The sequence below is a fragment of the Chaetura pelagica genome, unplaced genomic scaffold (assembly GCF_000747805.2).
Source record: "Chaetura pelagica isolate M959 unplaced genomic scaffold, ChaPel_1.0 scaffold420, whole genome shotgun sequence".
In the NCBI taxonomy this organism is placed as follows: domain Eukaryota; kingdom Metazoa; phylum Chordata; class Aves; order Apodiformes; family Apodidae; genus Chaetura; species Chaetura pelagica.
In genome coordinates, this window is record NW_009951919.1 from 2826698 (window position 1) to 2845049 (window position 18352).

At 49.4% G+C, this 18352-nt stretch overlaps 1 protein-coding gene across 1 annotated transcript in view; it reads right to left on the minus strand.

The window, feature by feature from the left end:
- Positions 1–15586, minus strand: part of JADE2 (jade family PHD finger 2) — a 62274-nt gene extending 46688 nt beyond the window's left edge. The window contains exons 1-3 of the mRNA XM_009995791.1: positions 15529–15586; positions 11947–12032; positions 1413–1570 (exon numbers count right to left, since the gene is read on the minus strand). Coding sequence (XP_009994093.1) covers positions 1413–1570; positions 11947–12032; positions 15529–15586 — 302 coding nt within the window. The remainder of the gene's footprint in view (positions 1–1412; positions 1571–11946; positions 12033–15528) is intronic.
- Between the last annotated feature and the right edge of the window lie 2766 nt (positions 15587–18352).

An 18352-nucleotide genomic window follows, 5' to 3' on the forward strand; every position in this document is an offset into this window, starting at 1 on the left:
AAGCAGCCCCCATGGTCCAGGATGGCTGTAGATGGGCACTGCCAGCCCAACCAGTGCTGAGCTATCACTTTTCAGCTGGAAACGGAACTGGCACGAGCCCTCAGCTGGGAAGCAGAGCCCTTGCGAGGCCAGACTGTGGTTAGCTATCAGAGACAACTAAAAAAAGATATTCCACACACAGGGTTGGGGTTTTCCTCCCCCCTTTCTTTTTTTTGTTTTTTTTCCTTTTCTCTTTCCAAGGATTAAATCAACTCAACAGCCCCCTTTACAGCTTCCCTTTTGATGTGCTCACACTCATTAAAGTTTCATTTCTTTCTCCATTTTCCCTGGGGGAGGAGGGGAAGCCTACACAAAAGTTTACTTCAGAAGCAGGGTCGGCAGCTGCAGCAGCAGCTGCTCTTGCTGTGGGACAAGCAGAAGCTCTGCTGGGCTTCACACCCTGCCCAAATCCCTCAGCAAAATCCATCCTCCTGCAGACACCCCACTCCCACCTGCAGCCCCAGCATCCCACCGGGACGATGCTCCCATGGCATGTGTGCCCAGGGTCACACACCACCTGCACACCCCAACAGTTTTGGGGTCCAACCTGAGTTTTTGGGTCTCACCCTGCAAGTGTTCAGATTCAACCCTGCATGTTTTCAAGTCCAACCCTGCAAGTTTTGGGGTCCATTCCTGACCCGCCCAGCTCCTCCCACCAGCAGCATCATCCTTTCCCCTGCAGCTGTGCCCATCGCCCCAGGATAATCCACACACACACCCCAATTGAGTATCAGCTCCTCCACGTTTTTTCTCTGCCCGAGCAGCTGTTTAAGTGTCTATTTTAAAACTCAGTTCCCTATTTTAAAATAGCTAATGAGACACTGATCTAGGCCGATAGACGTCAGCTCTGCAAGGTCTGGGAGATGCTTGTCTGTTCGCTGGGCTCTTTTTCCCAAGCCCTAGATCTCGGCATGCCTGTCACGTTCCCAACACACAGAAACATCTTACATGGGAAAGAGGGAAGTTTTTAATTTAAGGGCCAACTCCTGCACCCCTGCCGTGAAACACCAGCAACACAGCCACGTGTTTCTAGATGGAGACACACCAAGCAGCCAGGCAGAGGCTGATGTTCTAAACTGGTTTTTGTTGGCATTTTTTTATCCTCCCTTTGATTTGATCAGGTCTTTATAAAATTCCCTGACCAAGAGAGGCTGGGCTGCCTGGCACAGCCCCTTGCTGCTGCCTCAGAAGAGCCAGGCATGCATGAGAGGGATTTTCAGAAAGCAACTGCCCATGGCAGGGTATGGCAGGAGGTCCCCATGCATTCCTGTGCAATCCCAGGGATCCCGTGCAACCCCTTTACATGCTCTCCAAGATGCTTTGCAACCCACCAAAGCAACAGGGACCCCCTGGAGGGGACACCACTCACTTACCTGACCACAGGCTCAGGGATGGCCTCAGCACTTGCTGGCACCTGGACACCCTTCTCCCACTCCTGCCTCCAGGGATCAGCCAGGACGTAGTAGTCATCGGGGCTCAGCTGGAAGGAGTCAGGGATCTTCATGGCTGTTATCAGATCTGTACGGAAAACCTGCATTGGAAGAAAAACCACACACTTCAACAGGCAGGGTGAGGGGTCTGGCAGAGGTGGTGTACACACACAGCCAGGGAGGGTGCCCTGGGGAAATGGTCCTCGAGGGACAGTGAGGCAGGTGCCTGCATCCCCAGCGGCACAGCTCCAGGATATCACCTCATGTCACCTCTGGCGTGACATTTGGGCAGGATTTGGGGAGAACAAGGTGGGCAGGCAGGGACTTACCCAGCCAAGAATCTAAGTACCTGTGGCTGCAACTCCCACCCTGGGATCCCCAAGCCTAGGCAGCTGTGAAATCCAGTCACTGGGTGCAAGCTTGGCTGGGACACAGACCCAAAATTAGTATTACAGAAATGATGGGCTGCTTCCTCTCAGCTGATCAATGGTTCAACAGACATGAATGAAGCTGTGGGAAACAGAGAGTCACCCCAGGCACCTCTGTGTCACCACTACATCCCCGAGTGGGGATAGCCAAGAGCAGGACTCCATCAGGTACCAGTGGTGACTGCACAGCGAGGAGTAAAAGGCAAAATAAAGCCAGCTAGAGCTGCAAAATACAGTTACACAGGGATCTAGGTGCCTGCCTACACCTTCACAGCCAAACATAGGGAGATTACTCCTGACCCAATAAACTCCTGTGAGATGGACACTGGACCCTTCCTCTGTGAAAATTCTCCAGCCCTTGGACAGTGAACGGGGTCATTCTCCATCTCACCTCTGGCCCTGCAGAGTAACTCCCCCAATATAACATAATGAAAAACTCATTCCAAAAAAAATCCCGCACAGTAAATGAGGTTTTCCTTCCAGAGGGTTGCCTGACAGCAGTGACTCAAGCAATCCTGCCTCTCGCAGCATAAAAATAAATTCTAAATGAAAATGGATGATTTCTCCTCTCTGCCATCTGCTATTAGCTGAAATAATAAGTGATGGTGCCAGCAATCACGCCTGGACACCATCTCGCTCCTACTTCTGCACTACCTGCTGCAGGGCCAGGAAGGATCAGCTGTTTTCTTCAGACACTGTTTAATCTGTTAGCAGAGCCTGTCCTCCAGATGAGTATTGCTTTGTTAGAACCACAATGAATGGCAATAGATGGCTTTGCACTTTTGACAACAAAGATAACATGCTTTGGAGACTATCTGGGAAACCAAATTGGCTGAGATGCAGGAAACTAGACTTTAACTAAGACCACTGAGACCAGTATTTAGGTCAGTTGGTTTAATCCTCAGAGTCTCAACTGCTAACCCAATTAGATCTAAATACAATATAAACAACCTTTCTTATGGTGGGATCTATTTGAATTTTACTGGTACCTTCCTTCTGACGCATCTGCTTTAAGACATTTTTGACTATGTCTATATAAACATGATTTGAGTTGGCCAGACACAGTCTCAATGCATCCTTCAAGAAACATAATTAACAGCCTACATATTACAGTCAAAATTAGGCTCGGTTTGAGAAATATCAGTTTCCTTTAAGACTCTGTGTGCTACAAATGCCTGGTTACAGATGCCACAGGAAACTCTTGAATATGCTGACAGTGTGAGAGATTAAGAAAAAAATAAATTAAGACAGATGTTAACTAAACATGAGAAGGGATATGTGACCTCCAACTGCTCTTCTGTGGTGGATGAGATGTTCCCCCATGCCTAGACCATGCATGGTCGAGGGTAACATTAGGGGCTGGTGCCAGCTCCCTGCTCCAGCCACCAGAACTGGGGCAGGAGAATTGCAGCACATCTACACCACTCCATTTGCAAAACTTACTAAAAACACTACTTTGGAGACCTACTCTGGGGATTCATGGGCAAAGCCAGGCAGGAATGATTTCCAAAGGCACTGAGGACCCAACAGGTTTTCAAAACTCCCCAGACTGGACCCTGCTGACATGCAAGTGCCCTACATCTCCTTTACAACCAACTCAGTTGCCTCCTGAGGACACCCCCTTCAATGCTATGGGGTATACAACATACAAATAAACACAATTCCTCCAGGAATTTGGAGGAGGAGCCGGGAGTGCCACTGAGGAGCCCTGGTGCCCTGCTGAGGGCTGCTGCCCATGAGCAGGAAATAAAGCATCTCCATCTGATCCTCATGTCACAAACTAAATACATTTTGTTCTGCTTTAGCTATTGATGGATAATGTTTTCAGCACTCCCAGCTGGTTGCAGGGTCATGGTTTTGGGAGTTGAGGAGTCCTGGAAGCATCCCATAGGCATCCAGCTGTGCATCCCACACTGCTCACTGCCACTCTGACCCAGCAGGACCAGCCTCACCGAAGCTCTGCAACATCCTCAGGGCATGGAAAACCCTCCAGAAAACCACCATGCACACCTTGCAGCCTCCACATTGGAGAACAGAGCAACGGGAACAGCTCTGGGTGTAATACCTCCCCTCTGGATGGTGTGGATCCCAAGCTCGTCTTTTCCTGCATTAAGTCTTCCCCAAATTCATCCCTTCAGCCTTTTCAGCTCCCATTGGCGTAGAAGCTTAATTTTAATTTTAAGCCAAATAAGCACGATTGTATCTATTTCCCTGAAGATGATAAGGCACATTGCAGGCTGGATTTGCAATCTCAGTACTTCATTTATTTAGTCCTTCTTGGAAAACAGATAAGCTCACCCATCCCACAGCAGCACGCCCGCCCGCACTTTATCACAGCCATGCCTCTGTCTTTTCATGAAGAACTGGAAATGCTCAAATTATTAACTATCAAAGCAGAACACTTTAGAAATGATAGAATGGTACAGAAATTGTAAAGGGAAGCAGATCAGTTGTCTGGAAATCTCCCAACAGCTAATACGCTCAAATTGTAATCTAAATGTCGTTTTGTTTTGAATTGTCTGGGATTAGGGTTGGGAAAAGACTCAATTATTCTACTCAAACTCTTCTGAATTATTTATGAAAACCAAATAAAGGATAAATTGGGCACTGATGAACCGAGGACCTGGCGGTGAAGAGAAAGTTGGGTCCCAGAAAACAAGCAATTTTCCCTCAATAGGAGTGTTTACTGTTTCTCCCCATCCACAAGAGCTGACAAATTGTCTCGGAGACTCGGCTGCCCTGCTCCCCCCAGCCCTGGCCAGGCTCTGGCCTCCCCTTCCTGCCCAGCAGCAGGATCCAGTTTATTGCCTATTGATCTGCTGACACCAGGGGAAGCCAAACCAAGACGTTCACTTTATGACCTCTGCTCACTGGGGAACCTCAGACAGGCTCCAGCGATGCTGGAGACACATCACCCTGGTGCCCGGGGGGCTGCCTCGCCCTTCGCCACAGACAGCTTTGAAAACTGGGAAAAAGAAGATGAAATTGCAAAATCCCAAGACATTTGTGCCTTCAAACTTCAAAGCGAAAGGGAGCAGGAGTCGGGGTTGGTGTGCTCATGCAGCTCAGAGCCCAGGCAGGAGAAAGGTGGATGGAGAAACGCAGGCCGCACCACGGATGCCGTGGCACCCACCACCACCTTCCCTCCTTGCCCCCAGAGCAACAAGCTACAGCACATAACATGCAGGTGCCTGTATATATTAGAGTAATGGATAAAGTGTAAGAATTGATAAAAACACTCCTGAAGACACCACTCCTCAGCACAAGTGTATCCAAGGAGGCAGGAGCAGCAAACCAAGTACTGTGTAAGAGCAGCAATCGATGCAGCAGCTTCGATCACCTCCTCTGTCACTGTCATTCCCAAAGCTGCTCTCCAGCCTCTATCCCACCTTCCCAGCTGCTTTCCCTGCTCAAATCCAGGTCACTCATACTCAATGTGGCCAGACCCTTCCCTGGATGATCACAGTGATCTCATGTTATCACTGAAGCTCTACCAGAGCAGCCCAAAAAGAAACCTCTCCTCCTCCCAGCAGCTCAGGCCACCACTGCAGCAGTCCTGCTGCTCCAGATGTGCCACCAGCTGTGTAGAGAAGCTGCAATGGGGACATCCTGATGCATCAGGAACCTTGAACAAAGGGCTCCCAGGGCTCCCTCTTTGCAGCAGCATTTCTTTTCCTCTGTGGCCACCCAGTCCCTCCCCGAGCCTCCCCACCATCTTTCTTTGTGCAATCCTCGTATCTGTTTCCAGGTTCTTTGACTCACTCACAAAACCCTCTAATAAAGTGGCTGGGCAATCTCACTGCCATTCAGCTCCCACTCTACATGCTCTGTCAAGGACTCAACTTGTCAAGTGGCCGCACTGTAGGTCTGAGCCTGCCAATTATCCCCCCATTTATCCCCAAATACTGACTTGAAAATACCAAATTCAGATCCCACAGTAACAACTCCCCGCTCATATGAAACCAGCTCCTGGGTGAGAGCCAAAAAAGCTGCATCCGTTTGGGGCTTGAAATTGAAACGAAAAGAAACACTCGCCCAGTGCTGGTTTTAATTAGCTGTGAATCCAGCAGCCAGCCCTGGGACTGCCATGCAGGATCCAGCACGGAGAACTGCACCCGGAGAAGTGGCGCGGACCCGGCATCACCCCAAGGGGGTACAGAGCTGGGGCTGCCTGCTGCACACCAGCCTGGGGGGGGAGGAATTGGCTCCCAAGGGGAAAAAAAGGCAGCTCAGCAAAATTCAGCTGGATCCCTGCATGTGTGGCTTTCCCAGTCAGCAGGAATTGTGTTCCACTTCTTCCTCTGCATCTGCATCCAGCTGACCTTGGGAGTTTTTGGAACTTGCTCTTGGGGCAGAGGGACAAGCTCTGTCCCTGCTCCCAGTCCCAGGACAGGATGCAATTTTGTTTATACACATAAATATTTGTATTCCCAAAGTTTTAGCAAGAATGAACCTTTCCAAAGCATTCCATGATGCAAAGAACCGGTGTGGTAAGAGAAATGAAGCTCATAGATCAAAATCCAGGCTGGAAAGCACATCATGCTCCCTAGGGAGAGGTCAGGCAGGAGAGGAGGGAAGGGACCAGCCACAACCTGCATCCGAGATTCACCTTTCAATCTGTTCCCTTTTACTACCCAACAAGCCTGCAATCCTCCCCCAACACCTCTGGATCTGCCGCAGCTGATGTGGGATCTCACCTCTCCGTAGCATGGCTGGAAAGGAGAGGTAGCAGTGGGACACCACACTGAGCACATGGGAACGCTTTTTGACCCCATGAAAACAGGTTTTCTTTATGTTTTGGTTCAACACTCTTTTTTCCCACCCTGACTGCAGTCTTGGCAGCCATGTCCCATGTACAATCCCTGGCCATAATCCCCCTTCCTTCATCCACACCATGACAGGGGGGGTCTCCGGCTGTCTCCTTTGCAGGGCTCCCTCCTCATTTCCAGCCAGCACTATTAGCCCTTCACTCTCTCTAGCATAAAATTGTTTGTTGTAGCTCATGAGTCACAAGGACTTTTAGAGAAAGGGAAAACAACAGGAACAATGGGAGCCCTGGGAATAGTTTCTGGTTGTACAAACTGTCTTCGTATCAGCTTGAGCCAGCACCTCAGTGGGTGCAGCTCTCGGCTGCCCAGCCCCACTCACTTCCAGCCCCCCCAGCACTATTTCCCTGCCATCAGATCACATTTTTCCAGCCCATTCCAAAACGAGAGGAGTGGCAATATTAGGTAGCAAGGCTCTGAAACGTGGTGAGGCTCAGTGTGTGTTTGTAAGCAGTGATATTATCTGCCTGTGGGGAAAAAAAACACTTACTCTGATGTTCATTTGGGAGCCAGCCTGCTATCTCTCCATCTAGTCTTGTTTCCTCTCGAAATGTTGAATGTTAAAGAGTCAATGAACAACAGAATTTAAAATAGGAACAAAAACCATTTTTGTCTGGCCCTTCTCAGTGTTCAGAAGACAATGGTATTAATTTGTTATCCCCATGCCAGCTTGGGAAAAGTGACAAAGCCACTGCAGTCAAACCTTTCAACAGAGACAAATTTTCTCCTTATCCAGCCCAGTAAAAGCATGTCCAGTCTTGCTTGGCCATGCTCACAAAAACATTTCAAGTACAGAGAGCCCAAGGACTAAATTCACATTGTACTCAGCCATTCTACACATTTTTCAGGGAAAAAACCAAGACCTAATGCACTAAGAATTACTTTTGAGAAGGGAAACAATGAGGATGTTTGTTAAAAGGGTTAAATTCTGGTAAAGAGATACAAAAAGGCATCTTTCAAAACGTGGAAGTAATATCTAAATGAGGCAAGCAGAAAGTAATGTAAATTGTATAAATTTGTGGTTTCCCCTTCATCTTGAACTCTGCCTGCAGCTGCAGTCCCCTTGTCTCCAGAGGCTCTGGAGCGAAGGAGAAGTGGGATGAGGATGTCCGGTGAGCTGAGCACTGCCTGCAGAGGACAGGCTGCACAGGCTCTCCAGCTGCCAAAAGGGGTGGCTTGGGGGAGTGACAGGCAGGTGGTTTGCACAAAATAAAGTAGAGTTTTCTTTCCCACCCCTGAAGCGAAAAAGAGCTCCTGAATAGTTCAGGAGCTAATGAGGAGCACTGTGGGAAAGGCGGTGACTCAGAGGCAGCACCCAGGGAGTCCCCAGGCCGCTGATGGCTGGGAGCTGACGGATGGAGCCAGGAGCTATCATCACACACTTGCCTTGTTCCGAGGCTCCCTCCTTAGACACTGACAACTGTTCCCTGTCAGAACAGGAGCAAGGCCTTGCTGGCTGCAGCCTAACCAGGGAGGCTGGCACTCTGATCTCCAGCAGCCCCATAGCCAGGGGCAGGACTGCATGAATGCGATGCACAGCTAAATGCAGCAGAAATCCCTACTTCAGGCACAGGCTGCTGCTGCAGATCCAGCACCCTAGGCAGGGAGGAGCTGAACAAGCATACCCCTCCCTCCAGCTCCTGGGGCAGGGAGCACCACTCGCATCTCCCCACAGGGCTCCTACAGGCCACCAGGCTTGAGGCCAGGCTTGGTGACAAACGAGCTCTAACAAGATTAATTAAAATGACCAGATTGGTAGACTGCTATCACTGCAGATACAACAAGCTGCTGGTAGCTGCCCGTGTCCATCCTCTGCCTGCAGGCACGGGCAGGGCAGCCGTCATGCTCCTGGCACTGTTAGAATGACAGCAGAGCTCTGCCCTGAGGTCTCTGCTGCCCAGGCGTGTGGCAGGGGAGGACAACTGTCCCCTGTGCAAGTGAGACAGAGGCCTGGTGCCTGGGACACATCAGGCAAGAGCCCGGGCAGAGCCCCGTGACAGGCACAGATAAATATAATCGCCCTCCCTGGCAATGGCCCCCATCGTGGATGTTTACAAACAGCTCAGTACTTTTCCATGTTAAGAAGCTTGTTTTTCCAGATGCCTTGTATCGGGTGGTTTTTAATGTGTATAGTTAATCCCTTCTCACAGAGTCTTTCATAATAAACATCACCCCCTGACCCAGCTAATAACTACGTAACACTAATGCTTCTGATTTTTTTAATCTCCTGCTCCGATTGTCAGGGGGAATGCAGAGAGCAGCAAAGACCAGAATTTGAGAGGGGCAGGACAGCTCAGTGGTTCCTCCCACACACAAACACCCCCCACAACCTCCCTCTCCCCCAGCCCATCCTCCAGCATCCCTGCCCCTGAGGATCTGCCCAGACCCTCCACAACCAGACAGCAGCTCAGTTCTTGATAAGCTACAAGCCATGTGCAAACCTGGATTCTGAGGTACTGCCTGAAAAGGCTTCTCCAGCCCAAAAACCACCTGGGGCAGGCTGCTCAGGGCAGGGGGGGTGGTCCAAAGTCTGATGAGATTCATTGTGCTCACCCTGTTACCCTCCCATGGCTTCCATCCTCAATGGGATAGCAAAGAGAAAACTAACTCAGTGTGAAATAGGTTTGACAGTGGTGTCGTTTTACACCTTTTACTCCATCAGGACACGATGACATGACATCCATCCCAGTCTGTGCCAAAAAATCCTCAAGGACTCCTGCGAGAAATCCTCCAGGATCTGCCTTACATTTGATCCAGACCATGGACCAGATAGTTGATGGGTGCTCACAGTAAGAGAAGATGGTTGGATCACTCCTGGAAGAGTTTGGAAGATGCTGTCATAGAGGAAATCCTTAAACCAGTGCTCACTGGAGTGACCTCCAAACCATTACCATGCACCACTACAGGTCTCGGACCTGCCACACAGGGTCAATCCAATGTCCAACCTCAGGGACAGTCCCTGAGTCCACCTGAAGCTGGGTTCAAGCAAACCTGGCAGCCAGCAACCATTGGGGAGCTGCAGGCTAAGGGAGTAAAGCTGAGATCTGGACTGGTCCCATCTGCTCAGGTTCCCACCAAGATGGTTTGTCAGCTTGAACATCCTGGCCAAACTCCAACATGAGTAATTACACACCGCTTCCCCAAATTCCCCCAGAGTTTCAGTTCAGATATGCCACCGGGGTTCACTTTCTGTCCCAACTGTTGCTAAGCTGGGCATTGTTAAGCTTTTGCTCCACCTTATTTGTTCCAGAGCTCCATTTCCCTGAGAACCACCCTCTGGGCATAACGCAGCGTGAAGCAGAGGGATGAGCCTGGCCTCTGCCGGCCCCACATCTGATGTCTCCTCGGATGCCATGGACTAAGATCCATCTTTCACTCCAGCTGTTGCACAGCAGCAAAACTTGCATCTGGGTCCAAACATCCTTCATGAAGTGCAGAAGCATTTTCCCTCAGAGACTCGGCTCAGACTTACATCCAGTAATTCCATTATCAGGCAGGTGAACTCCGAGCTGATTGGTAAAGCTGATTCACATTAAAGACAGAAGTGTGTCTGTGCCAGTGATGCAGTCAGAGAAGTCCTGATGCAGGGTCTTTTGGAGAAGGATTCTACTGGGCAGCAGCAGGGTGACATATGTGGCACTGCTGGTGACACAAGTCACATCTTGGCACATCTAACCAGGTCTAACACCAGGCATCTCTGTGGGACTCCTGAAGGCACGTACATGGCTAATCGAATGCCTTTATGGACACATCAGGCCCAGGAATGGGCAGTTATATCTGAGGAGGGATAACCGTCCTCCCAGGGGGAGGAGATGCCCCAAATGCTCTGCTATTGCAGTGGGGGTTCAGCTCACAGAATCAGCCTCTTGCCCATTTCCCCAGACAGATCTACAATCAAGACATGACATTTCTCACCCTAATGTGCAACTTTCCAACAGCTTTGACAGCAGCCACTGACATCTGCACCCCTGGTTCTCTGCTCTCTGGAGTGTTTCCAATTACCTCAGCTGGTAATAATGGCTTTCCAGCCTCTCTCTTTACCAAGGCACAAACAACTCGGACTTCTTAAGTCCCTGTCCACACGTTAGATCTATCCATATAAATGTGTCACAGTGATAAGAACTAAGTGCAGCTGTGACTTGGGCAGTGACCACAGGAAAACCTCAAAATCTCTACTCAGCTTGACTCACCAGGAGGACGTCAGAGAGGTTTGTGCTCACCAGGCCACAGCCTCAGGAGAGGCAGAAGGCAGGGGTTTGGCAAGGAATTTACAGCCTGCCATGCCAGCTTCACCTGCTTCTAAACTTAGCTCTGACTCCTGATCCTGTTCCAGAGGAAAGGGCATGTGAGAACAATGTCCCTCTGGCTTTGCTCAGGCTGCTCCTGAGACAGAGCTGACCACCACTAAACATTGCAGTTGCTACAACAGCAGCTCATGCCTGGTATAGTTTCCATGTCGAGTGGAAATGGATCCAAGGCATCCAAGGGAAAACAGGGCACGGCATCGCCCCTTCCAGCATGGTCCTCAGGGAACACAGATCCCATCCCAGACCCTGCACCCCAGAGCTGGCAGGGGCAACCAGGGCAAAGTCCCTGGGGTGGGCAGTGCTGCCCAGACCAGCAAGGAGTGAGTGAAAACCCTGCAGCAAGGTCAGATACCAACAGCCTTGACTCAACATCCTGGAGCCCCACGACGAGGAAGAAAGCAACACAACACAATCTCAACCTCAGCTGTGCTGTCCCTCATGTCACAGCCCTCTGTACATCCCACTTATCCAAGAGGAGGAGCCTCCATGCCACCCTGCCATCATCCCCTGGCATCAGTGCTATGACCTGTGCCATTTATGAAAGGGCACCAGGGGGGGCATCCAAGAACCTCAGCAAGTAGCCATGCCCATACTGTAGGAACTCCCAATCCCATCAAACTCAACCTCTCCCTACTTGCACCACCAGGAATCCCTCCTAGGGGCCCAAGCACTCAATGACTTGGGCAAAAGGAACCTCAATCCTTCATTCAAGGTGACCACTGGGTACCTCCACTTGCTCCCTCCCAGCAGAGCTGAGTACAAGGCTGAGGCTAGCACCATCAGTGGGAGCTGTGGCTCTGCAGTGTGAGCTCTGGCCCCTCAGAGGATGCTCTCTCCTCTGGTTGCCACTACACATGGGCAAGCATGACCCCAGAGACAAAACCCCCCATTGGCTAAAGCCTAGAAGCTCACATACCTCAGAGGGCTTCTTCTCCTTCTGCCGTGACCAGGTGGATTTGGTATTTGGAATTTTGGAGCATCTGGAAGCAGACGTGGTGTGACCTGCAACAAGGAAACAGAGACAGTAAGTCACTAAATTTTGCCCCTATCTTTGTCACCAGCCCCACTGCTGCTACCACCACCTCAACCAGCTCTTCGGGTCAAAGCCAAGAGGTGATAACACCTTGACATGGTGTTATTCTCATCCTCAGATGGCTGAGTAGGAGGAAACAACACTGTGCCCATAAGCAAATGCCAGAAACAATGGAGCCTTGCACACTTCAGGAGGGGCCCTGGGCTGGAAGCTGAGCTTGCACAGGGACCAGTGTGGTGGGAAATGTCCCACCCTCCGCCAGCACAGGCAATGTAGTCCTCCTGCAGTGTTAGGCCTGACGTCATTAAAGTGGGCTTGACATGAACACTTTTTGTTTCATTATTTCAGCAAGTAACAGGACTGTGCAGGCAAAGCCCACAGCAGAATTCCCTGTGCTGCAGCCACCAGGAAACGCTGCTTCCCTGAGCAAGCTGCACAAAGCCTTGCAGCAGCAGCTCCACAGCTTACACCCAGAGATGGAGTCACTCCTTTCCACCTTGCCCCTTCCTCTCCAGCTACAACATACAACTACACAGGTCACAAACCACCAGCACCCTTTCCTGGTGGAGCCACACAAAAGAAGGTCCACACTTTACATTTACAATTATCCTGCAGGACAGCATTTGTCAACAGCTTAGATCTATCACCTGAAGCACCAATATCCAAGTCCATCAGAGATAAGGCTGTGTTCCTTAATACTGTGATTAAAGGCTCCTCACCCAGGGCTGGCAGCGAAGCCGCCTCGTGCAGCCCGGCCGTAAGCCCTTGAGCATCTGAGGATTAGGGGAAGTGAAGTTTGGAGCACGGCTTCCAAAACAACCCCCTTTCTGGGATGGAGATGTTTTATTTTACGAGAAGCAAGCGGTGGTGACAAAGCCTGAAATGCTTTTGAGAGGCACAGTTCAGCCCCCAGGCCCCCCCAGGGCTCCTGCAGGACGGGGTTCCCCTCCAGCAACCAAACAGCAGGTTCCCGCCGGCTGCAGTGGTGCAAACTCAGCTCCTGCTGACAATTTTTTTGGCTAAAGCTGTGGGAACAGCAGCCAAACCCAGCAAGATCAGCCTTTCCATAACCCCCTGTAATCTCCCCATCATCCTGTTAGGAAAAGGCCCAGAAGTTTAGTGTCTTCAGCAAAGTCCCTTTCGTTCTCGGATATCCAGCAGCCAGATCCTGTAAAGTGTGGAAAGCAAATTCCCAGCACGGCCCAGATGAAATTACTGTGACATTTGTAAGAAACCAAGAGCAACTAGTAGGAAACTCCAGAGCTCAGACAGGGGATTAACTAGTGCCTGGAGGGCATCCTGGTGGAGCCACACAAAAGAAGGTCCACACTTTACATTTACAATTATCCTGCAGGACAGCATTTGTCAACAGCTTAGATCTATCACCTGAAGCACCAATATCCAAGTCCATCAGAGATAAGGCTGTGTTCCTTAATACTGTGATTAAAGGCTCCTCACCCAGGGCTGGCAGCGAAGCCGCCTCGTGCAGCCCGGCCGTAAGCCCTTGAGCATCTGAGGATTAGGGGAAGTGAAGTTTGGAGCACGGCTTCCAAAACAACCCCCTTTCTGGGATGGAGATGTTTTATTTTACGAGAAGCAAGCGGTGGTGACAAAGCCTGAAATGCTTTTGAGAGGCACAGTTCAGCCCCCAGGCCCCCCCAGGGCTCCTGCAGGACGGGGTTCCCCTCCAGCAACCAAACAGCAGGTTCCCGCCGGCTGCAGTGGTGCAAACTCAGCTCCTGCTGACAATTTTTTTGGCTAAAGCTGTGGGAACAGCAGCCAAACCCAGCAAGATCAGCCTTTCCATAACCCCCTGTAATCTCCCCATCATCCTGTTAGGAAAAGGCCCAGAAGTTTAGTGTCTTCAGCAAAGTCCCTTTCGTTCTCGGATATCCAGCAGCCAGATCCTGTAAAGTGTGGAAAGCAAATTCCCAGCACGGCCCAGATGAAATTACTGTGACATTTGTAAGAAACCAAGAGCAACTAGTAGGAAACTCCAGAGCTCAGACAGGGGATTAACTAGTGCCTGGAGGGCAGGGAACACTCAGGCACCGCAGTGTGTCTGCAGTGGGTTGAAACCCTGGAATAAGTGGGAGAGGGAAGTGCTCTATTTATAGCCAAAATTCAGCACATTTGCACGTTTATTGTTGGGCACATGCTTCTGTGCTTTCCTGAATGAGGATGAAATGAGGTAGATGTTAAAAAGCAAGCGTGGGCTTGCAAGCTTTGCTGGCTTGAGCTTTATCCCTGTTTCCATATCACTCTTCAGCTTGCAAGAGAGAACAAGGTGGCTCTGGATTTACCCTGACTCCAGTAACAACTTCCCTTCCAGTAAAACATCCTGACTGGAGCGGTACCATCACAAGATAAGGGCAGCTAAAGCCTGCAATGTCCTGGGAACATTATGTTATTAATCTTTATTTCTAATCCATAGGTGTCACCATCACTTAAATCCCCAAAACCAACAAAATTGTATGTATTGGGTAATAATAAATAATCACAGAATCCCAGACTGGCTGGGGTTGGAAGGGACCTTAAAGATCATCTATTTCCAACCCCGATGCCATGGGCAGGGACACCTTGCACTAGACCAGGTTGCTCCAAGCCCCATCCAACCTAGTCTTGAACACTTCCAGGGTGGCCACAGCTTCCCTGGGCAAGCTGTTCCAGTGTCTCAATACCCTCATAGTGAAGAATTTCCTTCTAATGTCTATTCTAAATCTCCCCTCTTCCAGGTTTAAGCCAGGACCCCTTGTCCTCTGACTACATGCCCTTGTAAAAAGTTATTCCCAATTAATAAACTTATTTATAAATAATAAACCTTACTAACACACTAATTAATACAATAATTACTGGTATATTTTTATAATAACTATGATGGTTGGGTCTATATATAGCAGGACTCTTCCAGATTCCACTATATAAAAATGTTTGGGCAGAGCTGCAACAAATTAATTATCAATAGGCTTATTTAACACTGCCTTCCTCCTTGGATGGCTGAATGGGAGGAAACAACACCGTGCACATCAGCAAATGGCAAAGATGATGGAGCTATGTGTGCAAGGACTTCAGGAGGGGCCCTGGGCTTGGAGCTGAGCTTATACAAGGGCAAAAACATCCCCAGCCAAGAGCAAATCTGTCCCAGGCTGCAGGTCCCAGGACAGGACAACTTGTCGACTATGGGGTATTTGCTTTGTTAGCAGCTCTGCCATCAGCTGCTCTCCCTCACCCAGACTCTTCTCATGAAGGAGACACTTTCATCAGTTAAGAGGAGCCCCAGTTAAACTGATACCAGCTTGTTGCTGCCTTCCTGACAAACCCAGCCCAGTGCACAATTCATCCTGCAGAGACTTCCCAGTAAATGCAGTCTCCTCCACTCTTTGCAAAGTAATTATTCAAGTGTTTTCCCTGCTGGAGGTGAATCGCTTAGTTATCTCATTCAAAGCCTTGAATTAAAGGTCTTACTGTCAGTGGTGTCTGAGTTATCACTGCTGATCGAGTACTTGCGTCGTTTTTCTTCCATCTGTAACGAAAAGAAAAAGACTGAACATTACACTTGAAGCCCAGGCAGCTCACCTCTGCACCACATCACTGTTATCTCTGCACATCTGCACACCGTGTTATCCCTGTTATCCCAGCCAGTACTTACCCTCACAACAACTACCCCGGGGCTTAAACACAGGAAGAGAAACAATCCCTCTAGGGCTTTCCTGGAAACTTAAAAGGGTGTCAATGTTTCTCCACCAGCTTCCCTGCCTCCTAGGAGGTTCAGTGAGTACACCTGGATTGCTCAGCTCTGTGTGGCAATTTGCCTATGCAGGATGAGCAACCAAACAGCTCTGCCTCTGCAAAAGAATTGCTACTGGAGGATGCCCCACCACAGAGAAAGATGCCCCACCATGGACCACAGCACTGCTGGACAGGACCAAAGACTGTGAACTATCTGTCTGGGCTGTAAATCTGGAAGTGCACAAGAGAAGAATGGAAACTACACACACTCTCAGTATGTCTGCAGGGGGAAGTCCAAGCATCAGGGAGCAGAGAGGACCACTGTGTACAACCAGCCTGGGGTTTTACCCTGTGACTCATCTTCCCACCCAGGCAGTATCTATTTCATTTAAGACTTCTGGTGTATCTGTCCCACAGCCAGTGTGCACCAGCCAAGTCTGAAGCAGAGGCTTCCCATCATCCAGAGCTGTTCTGCCTGCTCTGGCACCACAGCTCCTGGGGGATGAGCAAGAGGCTTCTGCATAGCTGCTGTGACTTCTCCACCCTCTTGGAGTCAAAACCACCAGTGGTACCATCACACCAATCAGGAAGACAGAAGGGCCATGTCAAGCTCAGCTGCTGATTTGCTGAGCTTTTTTTACTTTGAACAAGTCACAGAACTGCCTGACTCCAGCAGGTCGTCCTGAACTCAGGAAAAGAAAAAATAAAGCAAAAAGAGCTGTTCACTTTTGAAGAAGCCAGTTTACCAAGGTGGCTGGTGGCTGATCAAGGTGGCCCCAAACACAGGCCTTGGGGAGCTCTGGATAGAAAGAGCCACCTATGGACTGGACAACTACCCCACAGGCTGTGAGCTAAAATGGACACAGGACACAACATTCATCGCATGAAAATCTTCCCAGTACTTCCTGAGATACTTTGTAAGAATTCCAGGGTGTTAACAAGGCACATGCTACTGCTTCCAGAAATGGTAAGTGGGAATGATAGTAAAACACTGGGTTTATGTGGTTCAGTCACAGCAGATACACACAGCACACAGACTGGACAAAAGACTAGAGCATGCCATTCCCCCTCCCCAACTACAGGAAAAGCTCCATATAAACATATAAACCCTTGCAATGCTTGTATTTTAATGTATACGTGCTGTATTTTATCACACCATCGTAAGGGACAGTACTACAAAATATCATACACATTTTAACCATCAGTTTTGTGGCAAGGCATTGCCCTGTCAAAACATGATTAAAGATGTTCCTTGAGAACATGGCAATATCAATACTTTCCCCTAGTGATTCAAGGGGAAACAGATGTTATTAAACCAGCCCTGTTCCAAGTAGCCATTAGATTTTGCTTGGGGAAAATTATATTGAAGACAGCTCTAACTGAAGTTTACTTACTTTTAGTGGAAATTCTACCTGAACCTTTTAAGCTGGTTCCTACTGGTCAGAAGTGGCAAAGAGGCTTTTGGAGCACAAAGCTGGAGCTCTGCTTTGATTGATCCTGGAGTTCCCAGTCACAGAGACCAAATAAGCCAAAGTAAATGGGGAAATGAAACACCAGACCTGATGCAAAGGAATGGTACTGATTATCAGTGGGATTTCCAGTGCTTCCCATCTTTTCCTTTGCAGCAAAATGCTGACATCACTCTCCTCCCAAGGGAGGGAAAAAGGTTTAGGATTAATGCACAGCACAGGTGTCAGGACCCTGGGACTACTTTTGGCTCTGATATATATGTAAGAAGGCTGGGGAAGAGCTGTTCACCAGGGCATGTAACAATAGGACAAGGGGTAATGGTTTCAAGCTAGAGAAGGGTAGACTTAGGTTGGACATTAGGAAAAAGTTATTTAATATGAGGGTGGTGGATCACTGGAACAGGTTGCCTAGAGAGGTGGTGGATGGAGGCCCTGTCCCTGAAGACATTCAAGGTCATAGCTGATAGTGCTCTGAGCAATCTGTTCTACTGTAAGATGTCCCTGTTTATTGTAGGGGGGTTTGGACTAGATCCCCTTTAGAGGTCCCCTCCAACTCAAGGCATTCTGACTCTATGATACGTAAGAAGATGCACACATCATCCCTTTAACTGAACTTGGCCCCTGCATCCTGCTCCTGTCCTACACCTGCCCACACACTTTTACATGCTCACTGTAGAACGGTATGAATTTATCTCCGCACACAGAAGGGGCTCCCACTGCAGGTAAAATGGAGAAAATCATTTTGTCAGAGGATCCAAGACAGCACTCTCTGAACTAAGTTGCATTAAACTGCTCTGAATGAAACTCTGGCTTGAGCCAAGTCCAGACATCTCTGAACACAGCAGCACTGAAAGGCAGCCACTGCCTGGGCTGGGGATGGCACACTGTGGCTACATGGCACCATGTGCCTGAAGGAAGGAAAATCTGGGGCCAAAACCACAGAGCTCAACCAGATCTTTTCAGAAAACTGCAGGCAGTGCTAAGAAGATGCTGTTTGCTGAGCGACTCTTCTTGAGCAGCCAAACAGTAGTAAACCCCATGGTACTTAACAGAGGAATTTACTGTAGAAGAAGGTAATTAGGCTATTTCCC